Source organism: Bemisia tabaci, chromosome 8 (assembly GCF_918797505.1).
Source record: "Bemisia tabaci chromosome 8, PGI_BMITA_v3".
Lineage (NCBI taxonomy): Eukaryota > Metazoa > Arthropoda > Insecta > Hemiptera > Aleyrodidae > Bemisia > Bemisia tabaci.
Genome location: NC_092800.1, coordinates 35651550 through 35679432, shown reverse-complemented (window position 1 = coordinate 35679432; position 27883 = coordinate 35651550). Strand labels below are relative to the sequence as shown.

At 36.6% G+C, this 27883-nt stretch overlaps 2 protein-coding genes across 5 annotated transcripts in view; both read right to left on the bottom strand.

Moving 5' to 3' along the window:
• su(f) (cleavage stimulation factor subunit su(f)) overlaps positions 1-5618 on the bottom strand; it is a 32403-nt gene extending 26785 nt beyond the window's left edge. The window contains exons 1-4 of the mRNA XM_019053966.2: positions 5435-5618; positions 3817-4007; positions 2657-2689; positions 941-1038 (exon numbers count right to left, since the gene is read on the bottom strand). Coding sequence (XP_018909511.2) covers positions 941-1038; positions 2657-2689 — 131 coding nt within the window. The 5' untranslated portion in view covers positions 3817-4007; positions 5435-5618. The remainder of the gene's footprint in view (positions 1-940; positions 1039-2656; positions 2690-3816; positions 4008-5434) is intronic.
• A 787-nt stretch (positions 5619-6405) lies between these two features.
• The window catches only part of LOC109038747 (uncharacterized), a 36462-nt gene continuing 14984 nt past the window's right edge, over positions 6406-27883 (bottom strand). Inside the window, exon 9 of one of the 4 annotated variants that reach the window (XM_019053919.2) lies at positions 6406-7969. In XM_019053919.2, coding sequence (XP_018909464.2) covers positions 6928-7969 — 1042 coding nt within the window. In that variant the 3' untranslated portion in view covers positions 6406-6927. Of the gene's footprint in view, positions 7970-9639; positions 10923-12391; positions 19191-25852; positions 27543-27883 lie in introns of those variants that run through there. The other 3 variants (XM_019053921.2, XM_019053924.2, XM_019053923.2) reach the window with 3 other exon arrangements.

Genomic DNA, 27883 nt, shown 5'->3' with positions numbered 1-27883 from the left:
TGCTGACAATATTTTAATTGGAAAATTGGTGACCATCATTTTACCCACTCCTCTTGAATGAATATGTGAAATTCTAAAATTTGACACTGATGGTCGAAAAAATGCTGTTAAGATCAGTCGGAGACAATATATTTCAGAAGCCTTGCACTAAAAATGTGGGCAATGTAATCAGGTGAGGCAAGACTAAGCTCAGAGGTCAACACTAATTTTCGCCTAGTTATGATTACTGAGCAACTAGTTGAGCATAAAATATGCCAAATGATGACTGACAAATGTCGGTGTGGATACTTTGCTAGGCCAGTTTTTAAAAATTAGGCTTGAATTACTAAACTAGGTTTGCAGTGTTGCGGACTTCCTGTTATACTTTACTTTTTAAGTAGAGAGCTACTAAGCGTCAATTCTTAAATACTTCCATGATCTTTCTCTTCTATGTGAGGCAAATTCCAAAGAAACTTTAAGGAATGATGTTGATTTGTTCGTCCTTATAAAAATAAAATAGGAGAAAAAATTTTTAAACGCTGTAAACGAGATACACAGTTTGGAAGTTCCACCTTCTATATATTGTGTCCGATCTCAATTTCATCTGAAATAACTTGCCTCTTCCTCAGTCACATGCAAAATTGAGCATTTTCTGTCCCAATTTGAAGGAAGCAACAGGATTGGAGATAAAAATTTAGTCTGAACATATGATGCATATCATGATATAATTTTCTGGTTTAATGATCATTTGCTACACTGTTAAGACTTTGGTTAGAGAATTTCAGACTGAAAATAATTATTCTAAGGTTCAAGCGGAGCAAAACTTCTGTATTTAGTGGCTGCACAAATGGGAGTGCATTACAAAAGTTATAAAAAATAGCTTTCAATGGAAAGCAGGACATAAATCAGTAAAATTTTCTGTATTAAAGGTGAAAAAGTGAAAGGACTATTGAGGTCTTACTTGTAAGTTGCTAAACTTGCTTTTGTTCCTTTGACGTAATCGAGATAAAGCTTCCATAGATCAATGTTCAAAACCTTGATTAGGCATCTTTGAAAAAGCTATTGAAAGAGAGAAACATCAAAATTAAAGGATACATCAATTGAAAATTCTGCAAGGGATGTTAAACTTACTGTTCGGCGAATGCCAAAAAGAAATTCATTTTCATTCCTAAAGATTCCAGTACTTAAAATTCAGCGTTTTTTCTCGGGTAAAGGGAACCCCCACCTGCAATGGAACTGGGTCCTCACCAATTTCAATTTTTGTATCCATTGCATAGACTATTGTTGTTGATCACTAGGATGATGGTCTACTGATGAATGACAACACCATGGAAAAATTGTAAGACTGAGTGCTCAGGAAAGATTTCAAGATTAATTACATGAAATCACAGTGGCATCATTTTGTGGAGGCAGGGGCAATCCCCCACATTTCAAAAGACCCCAATCAACAAGAAAAATTGAAGAAATTGCAGGAAACTTGAGTTTTTTCTTTACTTGCGTATCATGTTAGGGGTCATGTTAGGTTACTTGCCCAAGGTTTTGGTGAGATGACATTACCGCAAGAAATTACAGATGCAGATGAGGACTTATATGTAACAACAGCGGTCCCTGACATCCGCCATTTTTAGGGCAAACGCTTTTTTCGAATTCTGAAACCCTCAAGAATGCCTGTGAAAAGTTTCAGACTTCCAGGACAATTTTTCTGCGAGATAAGAACCGAAAACCATGTTATTTCTAAAAACAGCGGATGTGAGAATCCACTGTTTTCCCCCGCCGGCTCGGCAGGACATATTAGAGATTCAAATCCACTTGCGATAACTGCCCGCGCACCAACCATGGGCTTAGCTGACACTCAAATTATACGTATCGGGACCGTCTCGCCAGAATTGTTGATTTTTTAACTGATTTTATAATTTGTTCCTTATTTTTGTTCTAGAAGTTACAGATGGTCTAGTTTTTTGTTCAATTGTATTAAATGACTCAGCATTGACTTACTTTTGATTCATTTCAATCGTTTTACCAGCCTTAACCCTCCTGAAGACTTTGTTTCATGCATAAAAAAACGTTTTCAGTAAGAACAGCAGATGTCACATTTTTTTTCAAATCGCTGTTACTCCTTCAATTTTTCACTTACATAGATTGCAAAATGTGTGTTTTTTACAGGAAGGGTTGCTCTTCATGAAAATCTTCATAAGAATCTCCTCGGTTCTATGGGCGGCAAAGTGCAAAGCTTCGAAAACTTCAAACGCGATTTTCTCACAATGTGAAAACTCGACATCCGCTATTGTTACAGATAAGTCCTCAGATATTGATTAAGCACGGTCCAGCCTTAAATTTCTTGGACATAAAAGTTCCAGAATGCTGAATAGTTCTCACAATCTTCTGTTCATGCATCACAGTTAAAATTCCGGTTTCTTCAATAAGAAAGATTAGAAAGATTCAATTTCGTTACAAGAAACTTAATTTTCTAGAAAAAAGTGAAATTCAGTCTTAGTACTTGAAAATTGCCCCACCACCCAAGATTAGCAAAACGTTTGCCGTGATCTGCAGACTGGAAGATTAGTCTTCTACAGAAGTCCTTTTTTTGCAACCTTGCCTGTAACTTTCGACAGATTTCCTGAAGAATCATCAGTTCTTTGATTTTGTATCAATCTTAGAAAAATCTAATTTTGCTTACCTTTTCAACTTTTTCAAAATTTCTGCCTCTCATCTGGAACAAGCAAGCAACGATAAATTTTGAGTCAAATTTAGAGTAACTTTATAGTGAGAGTATCGCCGTTTTGCCCAGCCTTTTACTTGCTTATGGAGGCTTTAGGACCCAAACATTGGATCATTGATATCAGCATCATTGGATAGGAGGGGGGCTAACCTTTGAAGGTTCCCACCTGATGCCAATATTTTCACAAAACTTGACAATGGTATAGGTAGTAGTTTTTTAATTGTAATGCTAAAATTTGATTCAATAAGTAGAAATCAGTAAATTTACATGCTTCAGGCAAATTTTATGGAGATTAAAGGATTAAAGAATTAAATCACATTCTCGATTAATCTAGCCCATATCTGCTTCAAAAATCCGCATTTTTGGATCCTGAGATCTCCACGAAACCTGAGATGGAGGAGCCGATCAAAAGCAGCTCTCTCATGGCGATACTCTCACATGCAGGTGACTCTAGTTAAATCCACTTCAAACAAATATTCACTAAAAATAGTGACTAATGAGATGCACTGGAATTGGCATAATTTTAAAATAGGACTAAAAATTGAAATCAAATTATATAAGGCTGCATTAAATTTGAAAAAAAATTGGACTTAATATTAATTTCGTAACGTCCCAGACAGGCTCATTTCTGGGACCGAAGTAAAGAAGGAAAGGAAACAACTGGATGTCAAGCTTGATGCATTGAAAATCGAATTATCCACTTGCAAAAATGGTAAAGCATGCATCTTCCAGACTTTAACCGAATATTCACTGATATATTGCCAATATATTTTGATGGCTGCAGTCAAAGAATTTGTATCCATGACTGCAACTTTGCAAGTTTCCATTTATATTATATTTTATTTTCTCATTTTAAGAGGCTAAACCAACCCAGAAATGTCCTTGAAATTGTCTGTCGATAACTTAAATTAATTTACTGAATGATCATTCACAGGAAAATTCAGGAGATATTTCAGTTGGCTAATTTTCTTTTAAAACGAAAATGCATGGATAATTACATTTTTTGCCTTAGCAGTAGAGATCAGCCCTTTTCGACTTGAGCCATCTTTAGAAAAGAAAATTCGTTTGTATGATTTGACAGTGAGGATTTGATTGTGAAAAGAGCATTAGGTGCTTACCTCTTGTTCAATGTAAATTTTCCAGTATCGCCCGGTTGTTGGAAAAGTGTTGACAAGTTGCTCAAAAAAGGGCGTACATCATGAATCCATCTGGTTTGGGCTTCTCGTATCAAAATACCCCAAGATTCAATATCCCAAGGATTTTCATTGATCGCTGCCTGCGCTTGGCACAGTTTCTCACTTCCCCATTCCTGAAAGAATAAAAAATGGCAGAGTAACAGAAACTTAAAAGAAAAGGAATAACTGACGTAAAATTACTACGTACTGCAAAATTTAATAGAAAAAGTACATAATTATTTGTCATTAGTCGGGTCTTCTGATACATCCAGGTAAATAAACAAATAAATAAAATAAAATTAATGATTACCTGATGACGAGCTAGGTACATTGATGTTTCAAATGTGGTTAATTTTCCAAATCCTACCAGCTGGGATTAATCTGCATAAAGAATATAATCATTGCGAGGACACACAAAATTGTTGAATTTCAAGAATATCCCATTGAATTGTATCATTACACATCATGTTCCGCGTGTTGGCCTTTCGCTTTGACAGGAATATACAGTCATTGGACCTAATGATTCTCCTCAACATTGATATTGATTTTGCAAGTAACATAAATTTAGTTTAAAATTTAAGGATGCAGTAGGAGCAGAAATTTCTAAGTACCAATACTTTGTCATACTTTTCAGATAAAAAAAAATACAGCAATATCGTCTCATTACAGGTATAGCACATGATTCAAATTCAAGACACATCTTTCTAATTTAGTAGAATGCTTGCAAAGGATAGTTTTTAGATGATATTTGGGTCAAATTTGGGAGATGTAACTCCTCAATGTTATGGTTTAATCATGGCATTCCACACCTGAATTGACCCTGCTAAGACTTTTTAGGAGGCATTCTCACACCCTGCCAAGCCTGTTTAGACCTGTGCAATCAGCATTCGCTGTATGTAGCAATGAGGGAAAATAATTACATTTTTATAATTAGGCTTGCCCAGTGGCTTTGCAGGCCATATGAATGAGCCTGAACAGTGAAAACCAACCATTGAGTCGTAATGTAAGTGGGAGAGCTGGCGCCACATTTAAGCATTTCTCAGGTCCCAAATTCTGAGACTCCTGTGAGTCACTAATTCGATACATCATCGAGTAGTTTCGATACACGGGGACCCGGCCAACTCATGTAAACAAAGAAGATGGGAAATATTACGTATTCCACACTGCCATTTTGGTTCGAACAAGTATCAAAAAAGTGACCAAAGCTCAGCGCACACCGGGCTAGGAATTCGTCGACCAGAACGTGGTGCCACCTCTCTCCCATTTACATTACAACTCTGAGTACTCTATAGGGCTTTTTTTTATCCGTTTCATGCGTTCCACGGATAAAAAAAAAAGCCCTTAGGAAACCAACGGTCTATGATGTTTGTAAGTAAGTAACACAAGAGTGCTGCGCAGAATCAGCCTTGGATGGAAATCAGAAATTTCAGTATCCACACAGAATCGTTTCGTTGGAAACTCGGTGATTCTGTGGCAGTAACTACGTCAAACGAAGAATTCGAAGAAAAATAATTGAATTGAGAGACACATAAGTCATGAGAGCTAGAGGTTAGGTTCTTACCACTTCCGTTTTCTCGGTCTTGTCCTTATCCGGTTTGTCTTCTGTCATTATGGTGTGATTTTAATACAGCTCAGAAATAAAAACTAAAAGGTTAAAACATCACTTGACGAGAGAATTCTAAATAAAACTGGAAAAAAAGAAACCGGTACCCACGAACAAACTCACGTAAACAATGCCGATGCCCGATAATGCCAAATGCCATAAATACTGTTGAATGTTGCATTTCGGCTTTCAGAAGCGATGCGGAGTTTTGGTGGCAATGGGCTTCGAATTTAAAATTATGGCGCCAATTTTAAAAAGACCTACTTTTTTACTTTTTTATCTACTTACCCTTTTAACGTGACCTATTGGCGCCGTGACATAACAACACTTGAATTTCCATTCCTCACTAAACGAGAAGGAAATTGATTCCACTGGTACATGTGCACCTCAATTATGAAATACCTGAGGAATTCGGAATAATAGTAATTTCACATAGTTTGATAATAGTTTTGCAGCTTTTGTATTTTATAAAATGTTTCCATTGGTTGTTCATGATTCACTGAAGAAGATCGCAGTTTGTAGACAGTCGGAACGTTTGCTTTGTTATTTGTAAGTTTTATTTTTTATCTCAGCTACATGTAGTTTTAAATATTAGGTACTCGTTTATTTTGGCTTGTAGTTCGATTTTCTAATCAATAATTAGGTTTTAGGAAATACCTTTGCACAAGCTGCATACATTGATTTTAATGTAAAATCATTTCATTTACGAAAAATGAGATAACTTTAAGCTGGAGGAGAGGGGGGAGGGGAAGGGTAATATAATGATTGGCCTTATATGGCACTTCGATGAGATGCATGAGGCTCTTCAGAAAATGGATGAAGAAAAAAGGGAACTGGGTGAACGAGTTTTTATTCTCCGTTCAAAAAATAACATGCTTTCTGATAAAAATTTTTACAAATACTTAAGACACAAGAAAAAAATATTCGCTCGTAACTAACAAAAAATTACAACTATAAAACCCGTGAAACTCATAAAAATTCATCAAAGTCTATCTTCGGGCCTGACAATAAGAAATAAGTGAAAAATTGAGCAAAAAATTCATAGGTTTTTTGTGTTGTTACATTGATATGCAATACCTAAAATACGTTCTTCTGTGGCAAAATGTATAAACATCTTCAGAAAAACTGGAACAAAAGTGGGGAAAAGGAAGAAATATGAATAACTAGAGAGCCCAACTACAGTTGGACTGCATTTTGCAATAAAGGAACCACTATTTATAGCTCATTTTAGAAACAACATATATGCCATTGGATTCTCTATGCAGAAAGGTATTTTTATGGAAGAGCCAGAGATAGTGGTTCCTTATTGCAAAATGTAATCCAGTTTACCGTTGGGAATCAAAACCCGAAGTTTGATAGTTTCACCGTCAATTTAAATTTAAAAGAACATGGAAAAGTAGCGATTTTGAGAACTTTTCAGCGGAAAAAAAAGGAAGAAAGGAATGATGCTTTTAGGCCAATTTATGTATTTTCAGTACATGTACAGACAGATGGTGGCTGAACCTGGCGGTGTAATCACAAAAGTCACATGAATAAGGCCTATCATCGTTGTGCGTGCGTTGGTGAGAAGCAAGTGACGTTTTAAGTTTGAATGATGCGTCGCACAAATGACAATTAAACGGTCTGAGATTGGAATGGACTGAGCTTTCATGGGATTTCATTGCATGCTTCAACTTGAAAGATGCATCACAAAAATTACACTTAAATGGCCTGAGGTCTGAGTGAAATGAATTTTGATGCCTTCGTAAACTAGACTTGACTTGGAAGGATGCATCACATAAATCGCATTTGAAAGGAGCGAGGTTAGAGTGAACTGACTTTTGATGCTTTTCTAATTTATGTTTTGACTTGAAAGATGTGCTGCACAAATTACACTTATAAGGGTTTACACTAGAATGAATTGCTTCTTGATGTGTTCTGAGGTTGTACGGATGCTTTGTTGCAAATGAACATTCATTGCATTTGAATAGACTTTCAGAATGGGTTCGGCGCTGATGTGTTGACAGATTTTCTTTTCTTTTGAATAATAGGCCGCATGTTTGACACTTAAAAGGTTTCAAATCTGAATGCATTGCCAAATGCCTTTCCAAAAAACTTTGATGAGTGAAACTAGAATCACAAAATGTACAACCGAATAACTTCGACTCATGATGGTCTGTTTTAGTTGAGGTTCCTGTCACTGAAGTTCCTGCCGGTCCGTCACAAAACTCACAAAGATGCTTCTTTAGACTAGATTTCAGGGTAAATGTCTTCTTGCATAAATCACATTTATGTGCACGCGCTTCCTTTTTCTTTGAGCTTTTTTCAAGATTGTTACGGACATGCTCCATCCAGTGCGCCAGAAATTGAGATTTTTTCTCGAAAGTTAGTCCACATTTATAACATATAAAGTCCCTATTGTTTCCCCTCTCATTGATATGACCGAGAAATTTCCTGGCACCGCGGCTGATTCCTCGTCCTGAATTTGAGATAGAGTTTGTTGAAAGGCTTTTTCTGGGAAAAAAAAAAAGAGAAAGAGAGCGAGGTAAATGTACTTACATGAAAAATGAATCAATTGAGGATGTTAGTATGAATGGGATTAATGCACACAATAAGCGAAAAAGCCGCAACTGATGCACTTTTCCTTGTACCAGCGATCATATTTGCAAGAGAGATGTACAAAAACCTGGAGTACCTAAGTATCTGTATAAGGTGAGCTTTTTCTTTTTGGTTCCCACATATGTCCACTCTTTTTAAAATATAATGCTAATACTGCCGTGCTAGGAAAAAACGCTGTATGAGCCTTTGGACGTTGCCAAATTTCCTGTGATAAAACACGAATTTCCTGCATGGTAAACTTGTGGATACCTATTCTCCCTCCTATTTCTCAGAAAATTTTGTGCACAATTTCACCAAAAGTTTCTGAAAATTTAAACGAAATATATTCGTAGCATTCCTAAAAATAAACATTTTGTCGAAGGAAATTTGACAACCATCGAATGTTCATACGGCGTTTTTCCTCGAGAATAGTCCTGCCAATTGTTGCACATCTGTCTCATGACTTTGTATGAGTTTCATTTATTTGAGGCAATATGTGTCTGAAACATAAAGAACTAAGGCGATAATATCTGACGCTTAACACTTGAAGTCCTAAGTGAGAAACATTTTGCGAGATTGTTTGTTCATCTAGATTAGGTGTTCTTTTAAGCCTCTCTCTACAGGCAACCCTAGTTGTGGTAGTAATTTTTGCCTCCTGAGACCACAGGTGAAGCAGTCTGTTGCAGTAATATACTATAGATTTACTAGCCCATCAGGGGGACATGAAAATGGCCTCCTTTTCTTAAGAGGAGTCTATTGATTTGCCTCCCCTAGAAAATTATGGAATTTTTCAAATTCTGAAAATCAGTATTTCGGTCATAATTTGTTCGGTGAAGACACCACAAAAACGTGCATAAAAATAACTCCATATTTTTTTTTTTTTTTTTTTTTTTTTTTTTTTTTTTTTTTTATGGTTTTAAGGCGTTTAATCGGGTAGATACTGCAGCCTTGGATGGGGTCTGGAAATATTAAGAGGGTAATTTGTTAGGTTGTATTAGGTATAGAAGGATAGGAGTGTTAATTAGGTTTAGATTTAGAGATTTGAGATGATTTGTAGGGGATAGAAGATTAGAAGAGTATAACTCCCTATTTGAAAGAGTCCATCCACCCACACTGCCGTGCTTAGGAAGAGCGATGTACATTATTCGAGAGTTGCCAAACTTCCCGGTATGAAACATGCATTTTTGAAGAAAGTTATACCTGCTCATTTTTTCTGGAGATTTTTAGATAATTTAGATTGAACTGCAAAAAAATTGTCTGGAAAATTTGAAGAAAAACATTCGCAATTTTCCCAGTAAATTCGTTTTTTTATCAGATGAGATACAGCAATGGCTAAAGGCTTATGCGGCGTTCTTCCTTGGCATGACGGCACAGCACAGTAGGTACACCGCCTGCGCGACTGAATGCGTTCGAGAGCTAAGAAAGAAAGCTCAAGACACAACACAAAAGAGAGAGAGCGAGAGGTCGGAATGGTGAGAAAAGAACGAGATTCTGCGGGAACTTAGAAGAACCTGATAGAATCGCGAGGGCTGTCCTGGCAATGACTTTCTACTCTCATGCAGCAAGAAAAATCATATCTATTCTTGTTTTGGTTACTTAAAAGCCCGATAAAATTGTTGACCCACGAAAAGGCTCGATCCATTTGCTTAAAGATACGAAATCAGGGTACAAGTTCATAAAATAAAGCTGGCACAACAAGAGCGAAAACTCATGAAAATAAACACCGCCAAAGCCTAGTCAATTCCCTGAAGGATCAGTCGAACACCCCGTGCTGGAGTCTCAAATGCCGTTTGAAAACGCTCTTCTGACACGCAGAATAGGAGGGGCAAAGATGGCAATCTAGCTCCCAGAAGGATTAGTCGAACACCCCGTGTTGGAGCCTCAAATGCCGTTTGAAAACGCTCTTCTGACATGCAGAATAGGAGGGGCAGAGATGGCAATCCCCCCGAAAGATCAGTCGAACACCCCATGCTGGAGCCTTAAATGCCGTTTGAAAACGCTCTTCTGACACGCAGAATAGGAGGGACAGAGATGGCACTTGAACGGCCTGTCCTCAAGGTGCGTCAGCTCGTGGTTCCTCAGGTGGTCCCGCCTCTTGAACGCAGCCTCGCACAGCTCGCAGCGGTACGGCTTGAGGCTGGAGTGCTTGTGCATGTGTTGGCGCAGAGTCTTGCGATCCTTGAACTTGTTCGCACACACCCCGCAGGCGTAGGCGCGCAAGTCCGTGTGCTTGACCATGTGCGCGCGGAGGCAGGGCTTCTGGCGGAACCGCGCGCCGCAGAGGCCGCACGCGTGGGGTCGCTCCTCGTCGTGGGTCGCGCGGTGGACGTCGAGGATCTGCTTGCTCTTGAAGGTGGCGTCGCAGTGCGGGCACTTCATCGGCCGCAGCTCCGAGTGGACCCGCAGGTGTCGCCGGAGGTTGTGCGAGCTGCTGCAGCGCTCCTCGCAGAACGTGCAGGTGTACTGCTTGAAGTGCGTTCGGCGGTGGGCTTCGAGCGCCTCCCCGGAGGCGAACCGTTCGTAACACGAGTTGCACTTGAAGGTCGCCGTGTAAAGGTCCTTGAAACAGACGGTCGTGATGTGTGTCTTGAGCTGGGACTTGAGGTTGAATTGGAATCGGCAGCGTTCGCATTGGAATTTCCGGATTTTCTGGACCTGAGGGTTGTAGAGTCGCTTCAATTTTCCCTTCAGGTGGCCGAGCCAGTGCTGGACGAGTGCAGGACCCCTCTCGAATTCCAGTTTGCATTTGTAGCACTGGAAGGTTCTTCGTTGTCCTTTGAGGCACGGGCGTGAGGAAGAGCACGAGTCAAGGATCACCTCGATTCTGTTCTTCAGATCGGAGAGCGTGGATCCTTTCCCTGGGACGATGCTGAAAAAGAAAATCGAAGGGTCGGATTCAGCGTAGGAAACATGAAAGGACAGAAGAGGCATTGCCTGTATAAACTTTGGGGAATGAAGCCTCAGGCAGGAGATTTGTGAAGGACGAAAGCGAAAAACTTCAATAACACTAGCTGCCATGAAAACAAATAATACGTACCCGACTTGAAGAATACGCTTTATGATGGGAGTAGGGGGTAAAAATAACAGATATAATAAGTTGGTGGTAGGGATTAGAAGGAAGAAAATGGCCGCTGGCTGGTGCAACGACGGCTCACATTAAAATGGACATCGGCCAACTCTGTTCAAAGATTCTGTCCCGATAGTTTGTTCAATTTCCAATTCCGTACTCGATGATTAGGGGTAGGTGAACAGCTAGGGAGCTCCCACAATCCACTTTATTCAGGGAAGAAAAAAATCTGCCCTCCCACCCTTCAATAAGGATTGTGCTCTGATTTGAAAACTGAAGCCTGCGATGAAAATAAATTACAAAAAAATCACAAACAAACACAAAACTCTAGAGAAAGAAAAATACTCAGATGAGAGGAGCTGGGAAGTGGGAGAAGAGACTAAGGTTTACCGTAAAAAGAAACACTGATTCGAGATTTCGGAAGATCAAACGAAGTACTCACACAGCAATCAATAAAAATAAACGTGAACCAAAATCCACTTTACAAACTAAATAGTTTTGGTCATAACTCATTGGTTGACTCCTTGCTACAGTCCTAATCAAGTCCCATCCAAAAACTATGACTAGGAATCCTAGAACTCAAAAACTGAACTTTGCAATGACTGGAACCATAAAAAAAGACGAGAAACACCAAACTTTGGTTAAAACCTAATTCTTGGAACAAGGCTGCTTTTTGCAAGGTAACGAGAGAAACGCTCCAAGAGATAAAAACACTTATCAATAAGTTCCAATACCTTCTTTTAGGAGACCTTTTGAATGCACTCTCTCGTAATTTACCACTTTTTACCAGAGAAGAAAACCAAACCCTAAGATGGGAAATTGTAACTCAAAGACTAAACAAAAAGATTACCTGAGTGAAACACCTTTCACTTGAAAAAAATTATCAACATATTAAGAAATACTTAATACTAGCAAAATTTACGCGATCTAAGATGTAGTGCAAATGCCAAAGGTGCATATCACATGCTGCAATTTTTCATGAGTCTGCAGCTGAATCTGCCTCAAAAACTTCTCAACAAACTTATTTGCAATATTTTGCGTTTCTTTTTTATCAAATTTGAAATAGCTTGTACGGACTGATAACTGTAAAATTTTGATGACATCGATGATTATGAAAATTACGTGGGCTGCACAATTCTATGATCAGTGCAACGATGATATCCAGATTCAGTAAAAATCGTAGCAAGATACACATTTTAGAAGAAACTTTAACTTGAATCCATTGATCCTGGTGATAGAGGTGAAAAAGTTAACTTAGAAAAACATGTAAATTAAACAGAAAAAACTTTTATATTTCAAAGTAGATTGCTTTCGCAGTTTTGTAAGAATACAATCTTTGAGCAAGATGATGGATCATATAAAAATCGTTACATATCTGAAACTGCATGCCCTGAGATTTTAACATTTACTTTCTCTTAGGAACTCCAGGTAACTTACTATTAAAAATATACTGCTTAAAACAAAAATTACTCAATACTTTAGATTAGAAAAGAGGAGAAGAATCATTGCAAAGTGGTTGGAATAGAGCTGCATGAATTATTTCATCAAACATACTAACACTTCTTAAACATGGCATGTAAACTTCTCAAAACATAGTAACCTAGCTATGCTACTTATTCTTTCAAGATGTACGGCCGATAACTCAAGACTTGAACAGCTATGCACATTAGTTGCATTGATCTGGGCTGTACAGCCATCGCAACTGAGAATAAAGAGGTCATTCATAGGGGCACCAAGACTTCTTCATCTATTACATTCTTAAATAATTAGTAAATCCCACAAACATTAATCAATCGCAAATTGAACATATTGCAAACGTTTTGAAGGAAAAGTAAGTTTTCATCTTGAAAATGTGCATCATTGGAATACACAAGTTTTTCTCTTGAATGTGACTTTCAACAATTCTTCTGAACCCTATTAACGAAATAAATTTCATATCCATTTTGTCGATTATTTTCTCTTGGGTGATAGCTGGGCCGTTTAGTTAAGAAGAGTATTCACTAAACCTGTCAGTTGAAGGATATTGCGGCATTTGATTTAAACACTACAAAGTTTCAGCAACTTAGGTAGTTATTCTGTCCCTGATAATTTTAATCAGGTATTCTTGGAGAGGAAAAAAAAAACTTCCCATTCACTTTACAGAGGATATTCAAATGCTAACTTCTTTATCTAAATTATCGTCAGACTATTGTTTTTAATCCTGATGGCTAACGTTAGTAGGGAGGCATATCTCTAGATGTCCATTCAACGTTAAGGGATGCTTCATGAATTACATAACTCTCTTTCCAATGGTTTTACTTTACCTTCATTCGATTTCCGCACTCGAAGGAATTATGCAACATACCCCCCAACTTTATTTCATTCTATAAAGTTTGAATCGAAATATCTTACTTTCCAAAATATAACAAAATTCTAGAAACTTCATTTTGTACAAATGAAGATACTTAACCCCCTTGCTTCCAATGCGTAATATTATGAGCAACCCTCAAGCAGACGACATAATACTATAGGGCTAAAATATTATTATCAATAGACTAAGTTGTTTGTTTGATCTGAAAAAAACAAAATATCACTGCTACTTATCAAATAAAATTTTAAAAACATAAAAAAGTTCTTCTTTAGAAATTTCAACAGACATATGTACAGTATGAGGTAAGTAGTAAAGTATGAGGTATAAACTTGCATCAGATAAGTTGGCAGTTGTTTACTTTTGACTTTGATGTGCAGTAAACAGTTTTAGTAATATCCCTGGGTAAAGGTACATGGGTACAATGGCAACACAGCAACATTATTGCTGTGTGTTAATTGGACTATATTTTGCAATTAGGAACTACAATTTCTGGCTAAGTTTAGAAACAACATATGGACCATTAGTTTCCTTGTACACATAGGTGTTTTTACAGATGAGCCTGAAATTGTAGTTTCTAATTACAAAATGAAGTCCAATTCTCAATTGCTACTGGGCGGCAGTATCCAGTAGCAAACGGTTTCCATAGTTGTTTGCGAACGGAAAGTGCATAGCAACCAATTTATCCGACACAAGTTCTAAGAGGCCTAACAAAAAAATTAAAAGTAAAATGAACAAATTAGAATGTAAAAAATTATGTAAGAAGTAAAAATTAAAGTAATAATGAAAACAAGGTTTAAACATAGAGAGCTCCACTTATGAGGAACACACATTAATAATTAATAATATCTACACAAGTTATATACGACATGAATTTTGGGCAGTATTTTGGAAAATAGGAGTCAGTCTCATACATGCAGGGGCCTAAATAATTTCATGAATAACAGTCCAACATCCTTGACTAACTAGCATTGCTGGTATAGACTTCACTGGAGTTGAGACTCTGCTAGAATAAAATTGAGGGTTATTTGGGCGAGAAGAGAGCACTTTTCTCAAAGAGTCTTTCAGAATTGCCACCAACAATTTCTCTCTTTTTTTTTTTGAGGGAACTACTGGATCGGTTAATTTCTGAAAAGTAAAATGCTGAAAATATTCTCAAATTATGAAAAATATTGAATTTTTCCATCACTCAACTATAAATTTTTTTTTTCTTTTTGCTCTATTCTGAAATACTGAAACTGAGAAAAGCCTTTGTCGCACCTAAGTCTTTAATTGAGTGGTTTCCTGGTTTCTGACAAGATTTTGGCCCGTATTTGGGGACAAATTTCAGTATAATTAAAACTAGGTAGGCAAAAATTCATGGTACATGAGAGTAAAAACATTAGTCTTAATCAAATAAATAACTGGAAAATTTGACAAGGCTTCCACAATCTTTTAAAAAATCATTTAAATTACAGTTCTGTTATCAAAAAAACATATTTTGTCGATCTGCCTATCAAATGATTTATTATAGTCCAGGCGCCTGGTAAGTCTACCTGGAATTTTGGGTACACAGCGATTTTTTTGGCCTACTTTATGTTTTTTGGGTCGCTGAATCCGAATCTGAAGTTTCCGCACGCGTATCTGGTGAGCATTCTCCGCTATTTTGAAAAAATGGCCTAAAAAGGCCTTTTTTTGCGGTTTTTTTGATATAGCGGCTACGGATGAGGAAAAGTCCCGGATTTAGCTAATGTTTTGAATAGCTGACATAATTTGGAAGAAAATGGTGTATACATATGTTAGGTTTGCTTAAAAATTGAGGAAGATACAGCATCGTGAACATCGCGCCTATTCACGTTTTCGCGGCGCACCCGTCAACGCGCGATCCGGCTCGCCGCGGTCAGCCAAGTTCCGAAGCGTTCTAAAGTTCCAAAATCCGAGGTTCCTCAATTTTTGAGCAAACCTAGCATATTCATATACCATTTTCTTCCAAATTTTGTCAGCTATTCAAAACATTAGCTAAATCCGGGACTTTTCCTCATCCGTAGCCGCTATATCAAAAAAACCGCAAAAAAAGGCCTTTTTAGGCCATTTTTTCAAAATAGCGGAAAATGCTCACCAGATACGCGTGCGGAAACTTCAGATTCGGATTCAGCGACCCAAAAAACATAAAGTAAGCCAACAAAATCGCTGTGTACCCAAAATTCCAGGTAGCCTCATTTTTAGCTACCAGGCGCCTGGACTATTAGTGAAGGAAGCACTTAAATGAAGAATACATGCAGTCAAAAGAGTAGAAAAAAAACGCAGTTTTATCCATGTCCACACATTTTTTGCATCGATTATAAGAAAGTTGAACTTGATCAACGCAATTCAATAATAAGCATACTTTTTCATTTTTTATCAGCTACGATAAAAATGAACTCAACTACCTTATTGCAATAATTACCTATCATTCTTTTTAACTTTTTTTTATGAATCTATAATTTCCATTTGTTTTTTTTTACGTTTTTAAGTTTTCATCTTTATTTTTGATAAGGAGTTAACTCCAGATTTAACTCTTTGAATTAGAAATAAGTTTAAAATAAGGTGGATAGACAAAAAATTAGTTCTTTTAACACAATTCATTTTTGGAGCACTTGATAAATTTTTCTTACCAACAAGTCAGAGGAAATTTAATAATTCGAAAAAAAAAGAAAGAAAAAAAATTACTCTCAGGTACGTAATTTGATGAATAATAGCTTGAGATTAATTATTAGTATTTGTATCACAGCTTCCTTACTTTCACCAAGAAACACAAGAAAAAGGAACCAAACATATAGAGAGATGTACACTCTCGGTAACATCATAACTTGGCTATTCTTCCACTTAATTTCAAATGGAAATGTGCAGTAAATTACTTAGATCTAAAAAGCTGACTAACTAAAATCCCAGTAGAGAAAATACCTCAAAACCTTCATCAAATTCACTGTAGAATCCATACAATTCAAACTAATTCAGGGTGTCTACAGACCAAGCAGCAAAAATTTCCCCAACTTTCCCAGGTTTTCTCTCCCCAAAATAATCAAAATTCCCTGACTATATATCAGAAATTTCCATGTGTGCCTGAAAATGAAAAATTTTTAGCTTCAATTTCAAGGCAAACGGCAGAAACGTGCGAACCTTTTTTCTTCAGGTGTTGATTATTCAATGAGTAAGTTGCGCTAGTCACAGAATCGTTTTGAGATGCTTGATTCTCGTAGATTAACTAAAAAGAATAAGATCTTCCCAAACAGCAACTTTCTACGTTCAATATTGACCGAGATATCGCCCTTTGAAAAGTCCAGTTTTTGACGTCATCCATCACGGTAGTGACACCCTTGGTTTCTTCCACCTTGCTTTCATCCGAGTTTCACGTTGAATGACTAGTGCAAATGTGCGTCACGCTGATTGATTAAAGCAAGGTTGAAGAAACCAAGGGTGTCACTAACGGGATGGATGACATCAAAAACCCGACTTTACAAAGGGCGATATCTCGGTTATTATTGAATGTGGAAAGTTGCTGTTTGGACAGATCATATTATTTTTAGCCTATGTATGATAATCAAGCATCAAAACACGATTCGATGACTAGCGCAACTGACTCATTAACTATAATTGCAATTTCTCATTGAAACTCATTCTTCTGTTCGCCGTTCAGAGTGTAATTCAGAAGATTGAACCGCGTCAAACTGATACTCAGTTTGGTTATGTGGATAGCTTTGATGTTTTCTTAGCTTTAAAGCTTCAAGATTTTTTGGATTTCCAACCTTCTTCATTAAAATCCCTAACTTTTCCCTAATTTCTCCATCCTGATGGAATTCACTGAGGATTCCGGGTTTCCCAGATCTGTAGACACCCTAATTTCATGATCTCAAGTAAAAAGAGTCATAAATGTCTACAATATTTGAAATGATACTAAAGTTTTAACACATATAAAGAAGATTTATAAAAGTTTAATTGAAAACATTTGCTTAAAAATATTTGGTGATGTACAAAATCAGAATGCTGAAAAAAAAGTACCTATCTTCACACTTCGATTATTTTTGAAGTTAGCACGCAAATTGATAAATTAAAAGTTTGTAGATTTAAATGAACTCAACAATCATTACAATAGGAAATCAAACATCTGTAACTGACATTGAAAATAGCTGCTGTAATGCAGACGTCGTAAAAATTTAAATTGGAAACAGCAGACATAACAAAATATCTTAAGTCAAGGCCTCATTTTTTAGAACAAAATAGCACAAAAATCAACATATCATTGAGAGCAAACCTTGAAAATCAAGGTAAAGGCTCAAATTTTGGGAGTGGTTACCTTCCATTTACATACGGTGCAAGATGTTTACCTGAGTTATTTGACTAAGATGAATCCAGGGTAGACAGTCCTGTGCATCGCCACTACTTTGATACACAACTAATAGTGAGTTTTCTTCAGTTATTCCAAAAAGACAGAGCAACAGTTTGTAGCTCCATGCCCCAAGAATGTATAATTTTTTGAAGCTTATAAGCTAAAAAATGAGGTCAAAACTACATACAGCCAAAAACATTTTACTGATTGATTTAATAATTGTAATTAAACTCATAGTTAATCATAAATCAAAGTTGTGCCAATATATGTACAGAATTATTTACTCTGGATTTGCCAAATGGTTGACACCACTGAATGTTTGTGGAAGAGAACTCATAGTTAATCATAAATCAAAGTTGTGCCAATATATGTACAGAATTATTTACTCTGGATTTGCCAAATGGTTGACACCACTGAATGTTTGTGGAAGAGTCTAGCTTGCCATTAAAAAAGTATATACATTTGAAAAAATAAATAAAATAAAAAACTGCGCCCTCCGCAAACAGCTTGAATTTAGAAGATTATTTACGTGGGGTTTAAAGTGAATTTGCTTGTTGGTAAAAAAAACGAAATTTGGGCCTTGATGTTTCACAAACACAGATAAAATCTCCAGAGGGTAAAAATGTAGTCAATTGTGCGCTTAAAGAAGAAAAAACAAATGTAGATGCAAATTGAGCATATTTACACAAAAGAAGTGATGAAAATCCTGGGAGAGTAAACTTTGTCTGTAGAAATACATCGTAGTGTAATTTTCTGTAGAGGTAAGCTTCACAATATGAGTCAATCTATCAAACAAATTCAAATGCTGGTGAAGTTTCTATATTAGCTTGGATTCTCTAAGGGATGGCATTTCGAATAGTGCATTCTAAGAGATTCACCCGTGTCATATAAGTCAAAACATATTAGGCATCGGAACATCTCATGCTCCCCTTTTCGTGAACTCCTCCGGTTGTTTACATGCAACCGCATATGGCGCTGTAAGATAACTTCACTGGCAAACTGCTGGTGACATGGAGTACAGTAAAAACTGTGCCGCTCAGTAGATGTTGTTGGGTTTTGAGGTTGATTTTCATTATTGTTCAAGGATTTGTTTACTTTAATGGATGAAGTGTCATAGATTGGAATGAATGTCCTTTTCTGCTCAGACCATCTTCTCTCATGAAATCTTTTCGAGTGGGCATTCAGGGTTTTTGCAGAACGATAAGATTTTTTGCACTGAGTACAGTAAAATTGGCTGACAGTTTTGGCTTCTTCGTCACTCGAGTCGTCACTCGAAATAAAGACCACATTATCAGGCCCGCACATATCTGGTAGAGGGTCTAGCATGACAAAGGCAGAGAACAGCTGATCCTCAATTTTTATCTGCTTTTCAGAGATGCTGAAAAAGGAGATTAAAAGAAACAAATGTTAAAAAATGAATTAAAAACCTCTAATAACTTTAAATAAAAAAAAATGTTAAAAAAAACAGCCTAGAAAAATTTAAACGAAAATATTCCATGGATATCAACAGTGTAAGTCAGCAATCACATAACTCGGTTTGCGAAATTGCAGACTTCCTGTCATACTTTAATTTTTAAACGGAAAACTTCTCCAGCGGCAATTCTTTAAAACTGCCGTGATTTTTTTTCTCTGTGCGAAGAAAATTCTGCATAAACTTCAAGGAATGATGTCAATTTGTTCTCTTTTAAAAAAATAACATAGAGGCGGAGATTTTCAGACACCGCAAATGACATTTGTGATTGCGGACTTACGCTATCGATATATTTAAAGAGCACTGAAAAAAGGGTTACAATAAGGACCGAAATGAGACTCTTTACTAGGTCTACAGATGTTATATTCCTTTTCTACCAGACGAGTGCTCTTTAAGGAAAAGATAGTTTGTCCTTTGGCAAAACGTCCTCTTCATGGGTGTCACGGATACATAAAAATGAATCTGATACCTAAATAGATCTGAAGTAGACTGTTCCAGATTTGCTGATTGAGTGGTTCAAGATAATTTTAAATAACTTGCAACAGCCAAAAATAGGAATTTCTCACGGGACTAGTGCTCAATTTTAATCCTGATGATGGGATCTTAAAAGACTTGAGCGCAAATATAGATGGCAGCACTATGCTTTCCATAAAAGTTTTTCTTCCAGCCAGGAGAGGGAAAATCGGATAGTCAAGAGACTAATATCAATAGATTCGATTAGGTACCTATAGGTTCTAAAGATGTAGGGGCTTGCCTTTTTACCCTTTTATCATTTCGTGTTTGGTCCATACAGATCATTATGATAGTGGAGTAGCACTTCACAAAAACGACAGTCTTCTAAAACCCCTCGTTTATGAAAAATGACAATACTGCTTTCCAAGCACTGCTCTCGGATAAATTCAGGTGAAAACGATTAAAACGTTTTGGTATGAAACTAAGGAGAGTATTCGTATTAATAAGGGAATCGCTAAACTTATAAAACTATAACTTTCCTTACTTATTTCTTTATCTGTAAGTCATTTCAGAGGGGCGATGGACCATCTGAAATATAGTACCGATATAAAAGGAAAAAGCAAGATAAAATTGAGTTTTTTAAGTTTAGAGATTTTCGTCTTGTTTAATTTCGTAATTTCCTTGTTTAACAGTTCTTTAAAGGGGGATGTTTCAGGGAAGATTTTCTTCATATACAATAAACGAGCGTGAATAAATAGAAAAAATGCAATACAGCTATTTTCCTACAGCACCAAATTTTAGTACAAGGATAAGCTTCAAACCTCAAAGGACATAACAGATTTTGATACAGAGCATTCCAAATTAACTCTAGGATAGGAAAGCGAGAAAAAGAAAGAGAGAGAACTGCTCATATTAAAACATTGAAAATTTAAATTGAAACAAGGAATTCTCCAAGAAGTGGTACAATTCAACAGTTGACTTCAACTGTTGTTTCTTTGTTCCCTCTGTAAAAAGGTGCCATCATTAAACTATGTCCCTAACTGTAGGCCGATTGTTGATATTGATAGACAAAGCTATAGGCAAAGAGGACAAAAGAGATATGGAGGGATCCAATTGGCGGAAGCAGGTGGTTGCAATGGACATAGGAGGTAGGTAATAAACTAACTATCGTCAACCCACGAGAGACCTTATAGTTAGTCCATAATTTACCCCCACTGTCTATAAAAACCACCCATTTCAAACAATAAGATCACTCCATACTCCCTTTGTCTTCTTTGTCCATTGCTTTGTCTATCAATTTCAACCATTAGCCCGCTGGCAGATTTAGACAGTAACTTGCAATGATCACAACCTCATTATCAACAGTAACAAACATTGAGACAGATTTGGGATGAAATGGATTGCAGTCATTTGACCATGGAATGGAAATTCAAATCCACAATAGAAAGGTTAAAAGCCTGAGTGGAATTTTTCTCTTCCGCACACATACAGAGCATCTCTCAAGTCATGCATCATTAACAGAACTCAAAATTGCCAAAGAAGAATTTCAGTCATCCCAGCGGAGCGCCATTTAATGGCCAGAATAACTTTCAGCTCTGCCAAAAAGGACTAATTGTTTTTCCCTCAAGTAAACAGATTGTACTCTGGGAAGCTTAGGAGCATCTTAGACGTAGGACGTTTTCCAAGAAGCTGATTATTTTACTTGATTTAATTAGCTGATTAAACCGGGATCAGCCCTAAACTAGATTTCTCATACCCAAATTTCCTCTCAAATTCTTTTTTTTACAGAGCACAAAATAATACGCTTGGTAACTTTCTGTGCTTTCTTTCCCCCTGGTTTATAAAGAATATACTCACCAAGTTTTAAGTTTTCCATGGTAAAAATGAAACATGATAGGGAATCAGGCAATTTTTGACGTAGTTAAGCTAATTCCAAGTACATCCATGCAGTTGAAAAATAGAGGCGATAGATACATGCAAGGTGCATAGATGTGACCGGGCATAGGAGAGTGACCACGTTTCCCAGAGGAGTGAAAAATGCATTTTGGGTCAAAACTATGTATTACTTAACCGTTTTTGATGAAAATCAATGTCTAATACCTACTCTCCATGATGATACGTCAAAAACTTTAAGTCAAAATATGCATTATTAACGACGTTAAAAAAATTTGAAAAGGACAGTTTTATCGAAAGAGCGATTTTTAGACCTCAAGCTCTGTAATGCTCTGGAATAGTCAATTTTTTTTTAAATTTGTGGGAGTTCTTTACGGCAAGTGGTGCGAAATTAACCTCTCTGAGCAGTAGTATACTTCAATCAAATTTGGTCTTTAACGCTGTGCTGAAGTCTCCTTTTCCTGTGCCGATATTCTGACCATTTAATTATGACGATACTTATTTCCATAATGATGTTTAAAAATTTCTACTCGTACTTTCTTTCCTTGGGAGACTACAGATAAAACTTTAAGACAAACTTTTAGGAAATTTTTTTTGAAAAATAATTGAGGAAAATGACAAAAAAATGTTGAGCATTTGTTGTGATGATTAGGAGGGTGTCAGTTCTTTCCCGAAAAATTGCGTCGAACTTTGGCAACGATTCAAAACTTCCTTTGGATTTTAGAAGATTCCATACTTTTTCCGAGTTTCTGAGGTAAAACTGGTAGAAATTCTGAATAATTGGACAATTTTTTGAGAAGATAAAATAAGTGAGAAAATCTACAACTTTCGAAACTAAGGTAAGCAGTTTCGTAGTTTTACTCTTGAATTTGGAAACTTAAACTAGAAACTTCTTACACAACACATTAGGATAAATAAAATTAAAGCGGCTAACTGAAGAGCAAACAAATTGCAAAGGAAAAAAGGAAAGTAAATAGGTACATACCTAATTCCTGTCGGGAGAGAGGACTTCCGCAATAGTGATAAAAACAAGAAACAAAAAAAAAAAAAAAAAAAAAAAAAAACGGAAAAAAATCACAACAGAACTATTATCAATGAAAATGTTTATTCAAGTCCTGCTTCAGTTTGAATGGAATTGATTAATGTTTGCTCTTCGGTGCGCAAACGTCTTTGTATGAAACTCGATAAAAATTGGTTATTGGTGGGTGCTCTTTTTTTAAGCTTATTGATCTCTGGAATTATTTCAAAAGCGGGATTTAAAAAGCTTTCTTTATAATTTAAGAGAGTGAATGAGAAACTCTAAGGCCCAGAGAAAATCTGGGGATTGCTTACAGTTTTTTCGGCTGGAGAACAGTGGTAACGCTTCTGTCATATTCAGGATGTCTGCGAACTCAGCAGGATAAATTTCCCTGACTTTTCCAGGTTTTGCCTGCCCAAATGAATCTAAATTCCTTAACTGTTCACATTGACAAATTGGGCACGTAAGACTGAAAGATATTTTCGGCATTTTTCTCACTACAAACGATAGGAACATAAGAACCTTTTTTTTTTCAGGTATTGATCATTTGAAATTGGCTAAAATTGCCCTTCCTCATTGAAAATTATTTCTCTATTCACTAAACAGAAAGGAACTAAGAGCACTTAACCCAGACAAGGCTGCGTCTTAGTTTGATTGCGCTCACCAGTGATTTTCTTTTAGAATTCAAGTTCTGACATCTTCAAACCAGCCTGTTTCATGAGACTTCCTGACTTTTTCCTGATTGCCCTGACTTGATGAAATTGCCTGACAATTTTATTTTCCAATTAGTCAGACCTGTAGACAGTGTTTATCTGATTAGTACTCCAATGAAAGAATAGAGAATAAGTCAGTTTTAATACCTTCCATGAGCAAGCGCTCATGAGAGTGGAAAAAAGGCATGATTTGACCAAAATATAAATTTTAGAGACCATTTCCTTGACTTGGACTTTGTTGATCAATAATACTTCTTGAGGCAAATAAGAGGAGATAATTTTACACTTTCAACAAATCAATAAAAGTAGTAAAACAATGGCTAGTTATGATTCCGGATGGTTGAAACAATTTTTCTGGGGTTAATAAGCAGCACTGTCAACTTTTAGTGCAAAGCCGCTTCACATTGATAAAAGATTGGAAGAGAAATTTGTTTTTTAATAAAGAAAGCTTGGAGTTTGCTTATCCCGCCTAACAACAGACCATTTTAATAATTTTTGATGAAAGGTTTTGAATGAATTCAAGTAGTTTAAAAAAGCTGAAAATCAAATTTTTTCAGAGAATTCTTGATTTAGGTTTTTTTCAATATTAAACCTTCAAGTGGGATCTAAGAAGACTTGGGTTGGACTTCAGGGTGTCTACTAAAACAGACTGGTCAAAAATAAGTACTTTTACAGTACTTTTCCAGAACATTCTTGAGAAATTCAGTACCTCCTCCAACAGAAAAATTCCGTACTTTTTCAGTACCCCCATTTCACGAAATTAGAAAAATTTCAAAAATTTGAAATTGCAACAAAAATGACAAAATTTTAAACAAATTCCGGACCTTTTTGCGGAATTTCCGCTCTTTTTTAGTACTTCCAGGCCGCCCTTAAAAAATCAGCACTATTTCCGAACTTTCTTGAAATTCCGGACTTGTAGACATCCTGTTGGACTTAGAGGATGTGCATTTTTCACAGGATAACCATACTGTACTGCATCCTGTGATGTTCGTAAGATATACACATTCCTTAAATGGCTGAATTTCTCAGAGCTTCAAGAATCAGATGGGTTGTTTTGCCAAAAAGTGATATGTGTGAGCATATATGAGCGAAAGAACCTAAGTAATAAAGAACTTGACTTCATTTTGCATTGGATCGCATTAAACAGAAAGGAACAAAGCCATATCAGTTTTGGTTAAAGGACCTCGCACATTCCATATGGGAATGTGTGCCCTGTTCAAATTCCAATTTTAGTATTGATTTGAACTCGTCTATGAATGCTGGTAAAAAATTACTGTTGCGCTAACTTCCTAGGAGGCACCGTTTTTGCACAGTCTGCGTTTGAAAATTCAATAATTACTTGAATAAATGAAGGCAGCGTAGCGATTAAGAGTTGAAAAGATCTCTCTATCTTTCAGCACCGGCTGAAAACGAGGAAAAAACAGGAAAACCTCAGCGGATTCAGGTACCACTACAATGCCAAGCGGAAGTCTTATCTCGGATTCTGCAGGCCTTTTCATTTCATCTGATTTTACCGTCCAAATCAGTTCCTTTCTTCTCTCTCCCACTCTCTTCCTTACCACTCACTGGCTGGAGTTTTCCTTGTTAAATTGCAGCGCTGCCTTCATTTATTCAAGTAATTATTGAAGCTTAATAACGCAGATTGTGCGAAAACGGTGCCTTGTAAGAAGTTGGTGCAAAGTTGACTTTTCATCAGCATCCATAGACGAGTTTAAATCAATAAAAAAATTGGAAATCAAACAGGGCACACATTCCCATAAGGGGTGTGCGAAGTCTTTAAATTGGGCAATTTAATTTTTTACATAAAATTGGCCGGATCTTTGTGCAAAGTTCAGCGAATTTTCTGCATGCATAGTACGAAGCAAATTCCTTAAAAGTTTCAAAGGAATCCACACTAAAGTTCTCTTGTGAAAAATTGAATTGCCCAGTTAAATGGCAATGGCTAATGTCGCTTGGTTCCTTTCTGCTGAACGCGGCTCAATTAGGAGCTACTAACTAGCTAATCCATAGAGGCATGTAACTTTGTAAGGAAAGTTTGGCGTAGATGTACCAAAAATGCGTTAGAAATAGTAGTTCTTTAGTGCAAGATGTAATTCAGGTCTCCGGGTAGCCAGGGAGCATTCTCTGTCAAAAATTCAAAACACAACTTTTCTTACTGGACTTGATAAAAATTTTGTTGCTGAATCTTTTACTCTCCAATTAAATCTATGATACATTCATAAGACTGCGCATTCGTTTAAAACCACCAATGAAAGATTAAAGCTTGGACTAAAACGCTGATTTTGTCTTAATGGATCTATTGCCTGATTTTTCGAGATGATGATGAATCACACAGTAATGCTGAATAGTTGCATATGGTAATTTCTTATGCCTATGAAGAACAATAAAAATGTCAATGATTCACTAGGAAAATACGAAAAAAAAGCTATGGTGACAGAAGAGAAGAAGAGAAAATGTTGGAAGAGTAAGGGCAGAAGAAAAAAAATTGCAAGTTCAGGGGTCGAGAAATCTGTTTTATATCTTCAATTTTCTTGATAGATCACAAAATATAATGCTGAAAGACACACAAACTTTTTTTTCCTTTCTAAAAACAAAGAATACTGGTGCTAGGGATACGATCAGGTTTCTTATCCGGACAACAGTTGAGGAACGTACTGGAAATAAGACCCATGAGAAAAACTTGCATTTCAAGAAAAATGCATTGAATGATCGATTCTAGACAGTTGAAAGTGACTCAAATTGAAAATTCTTTGACTGCGTCATGGGTATACAAATTGGAATGAAAAACATCTAACGGTAAAAAATTAGCAAAATATTATCCAGCATCCTGGGAAGAATTTTGGGAACTGAGGAACTTTTCTAGGGGTATTTGTTTGCACTATAATTATTATATAGTAAGGACAAGTCCTATGACACGAGTTATCATCAGAGACCATTTGAAAGATTTCACAACTATGCATTGAAATAGGTACTTTTAAACAGAAAAATTTCTTACTTTATAAGTATTGCGACTGCTGAAGCCAAATGTTGTACGACAAAACAACAAAAGAGAGTTCGAATCTACTTTTGGCAGAGATAATAGCTTTTTTGCAAGGTCTATGGTAATCAAAATTTGACTAATAGAGACAGAAGAGGAGAAAAGTTATTTGATTTTGCCTTTGATCTTCTTTAATTCCCTCTTTTTCACAGAGGAATGGATTCAATGCAAAAAATGCCTTTGAAAAACATCAGAACATAAGAATCCAGGCTTGTTTCAAGACAGTAAGAACTTGAGAAGGATTTTTTTAATGATTATAGCAATGAACTCTTTTCTTATGCAACTTTAAGGAACTTAATCGCTTAGCAGCATAATCGCAAAAATCACAAGTGAAAGGTTTTTCATCTGAATGAACTGGTAGGTGGAGCTTTAAGATCTGCTTCCTTTTGAAAGCCTTATGACAAATGTGACACTGATATGGCTTCTCATTCGAGTGAAAGACCATGTGATGCTGCAGCGTTTTACGATTTTTAAAGCATGCTCCACACTTTCTGCACTTGTAACTCCTGACGGTTGAATGTTTGTACATATGAGCATTAAGATAGTGCCTCAACTTGAAAGTTGCACTGCACAAGTTACACTTGAATGGCCTCGCGTCAGTGTGAGTGGCACTGTGAAACTGTAAGGTCCTTTTGGTTTTAAAAGTCGCTTCGCATGACTCACACTTGAAGGGCCTTAATTCCGAATGGCTTCGTATGTGTTTGTGCAAATTGGAATTGGAAGTACTGCGGAGTCCACAAAGAGGGCAGATGTGCCTCCTGTCGATATTATGAGCTGTCAATTGATGGTTTACAAGTTCAGCCGAAGAAGTGAAAGTTAGAACGCACAATTTACATTTTAATAATCGATCAGCGTAGAGCTTTTTGAAACAAACATTCATTATGTGCTCTTTTAGGAATCTCTTCTCGGTGAACTTAAATTTACATCTGCTGCATTCATAAATTCTCACCTGCTCCGCTTTTTTCCCTTGGGAAAGATGATCCTTTTTGACATGCTGTAACCAATGCGTTATGAAAGTCAATTTATCCGTGAAATTTAATCCGCACTGATAACAAGCAAAAAGCAAGCAGCCATCGGAGTCATAGCCTGGAAGCGGTATAAATTCTTTGGTTTGAAAATTTGTTGATATTCTCGATGAAAATTTTCTGCAAAAAATTTTAAATCCAAGAGAGTCAATCCAAAAGGCATCAAACGTTTGATAAATAGTCAGTTCATTGATCTTACTAGCGTTTGTATCAAAGTCCACCTTTCAAACTAAAGTCTTCATTACTTTCACTCATTATTGTCAAAAACTTGCCTAAAACTGTCAATACCGAAACAGAAACGTGATGCGCTCATGCATCCCTGTGTCTGAACGATTGAGGATTGAGGAGCGTTCATTTAAACTCCATTTTGAAAATTGCTAATGGGGATATGTGGAGCTTTTCATAAATCATAAAGGTCCAAAAGAGGGCGGATCACCGTGTTCAAAAAATTATGCAGTAAA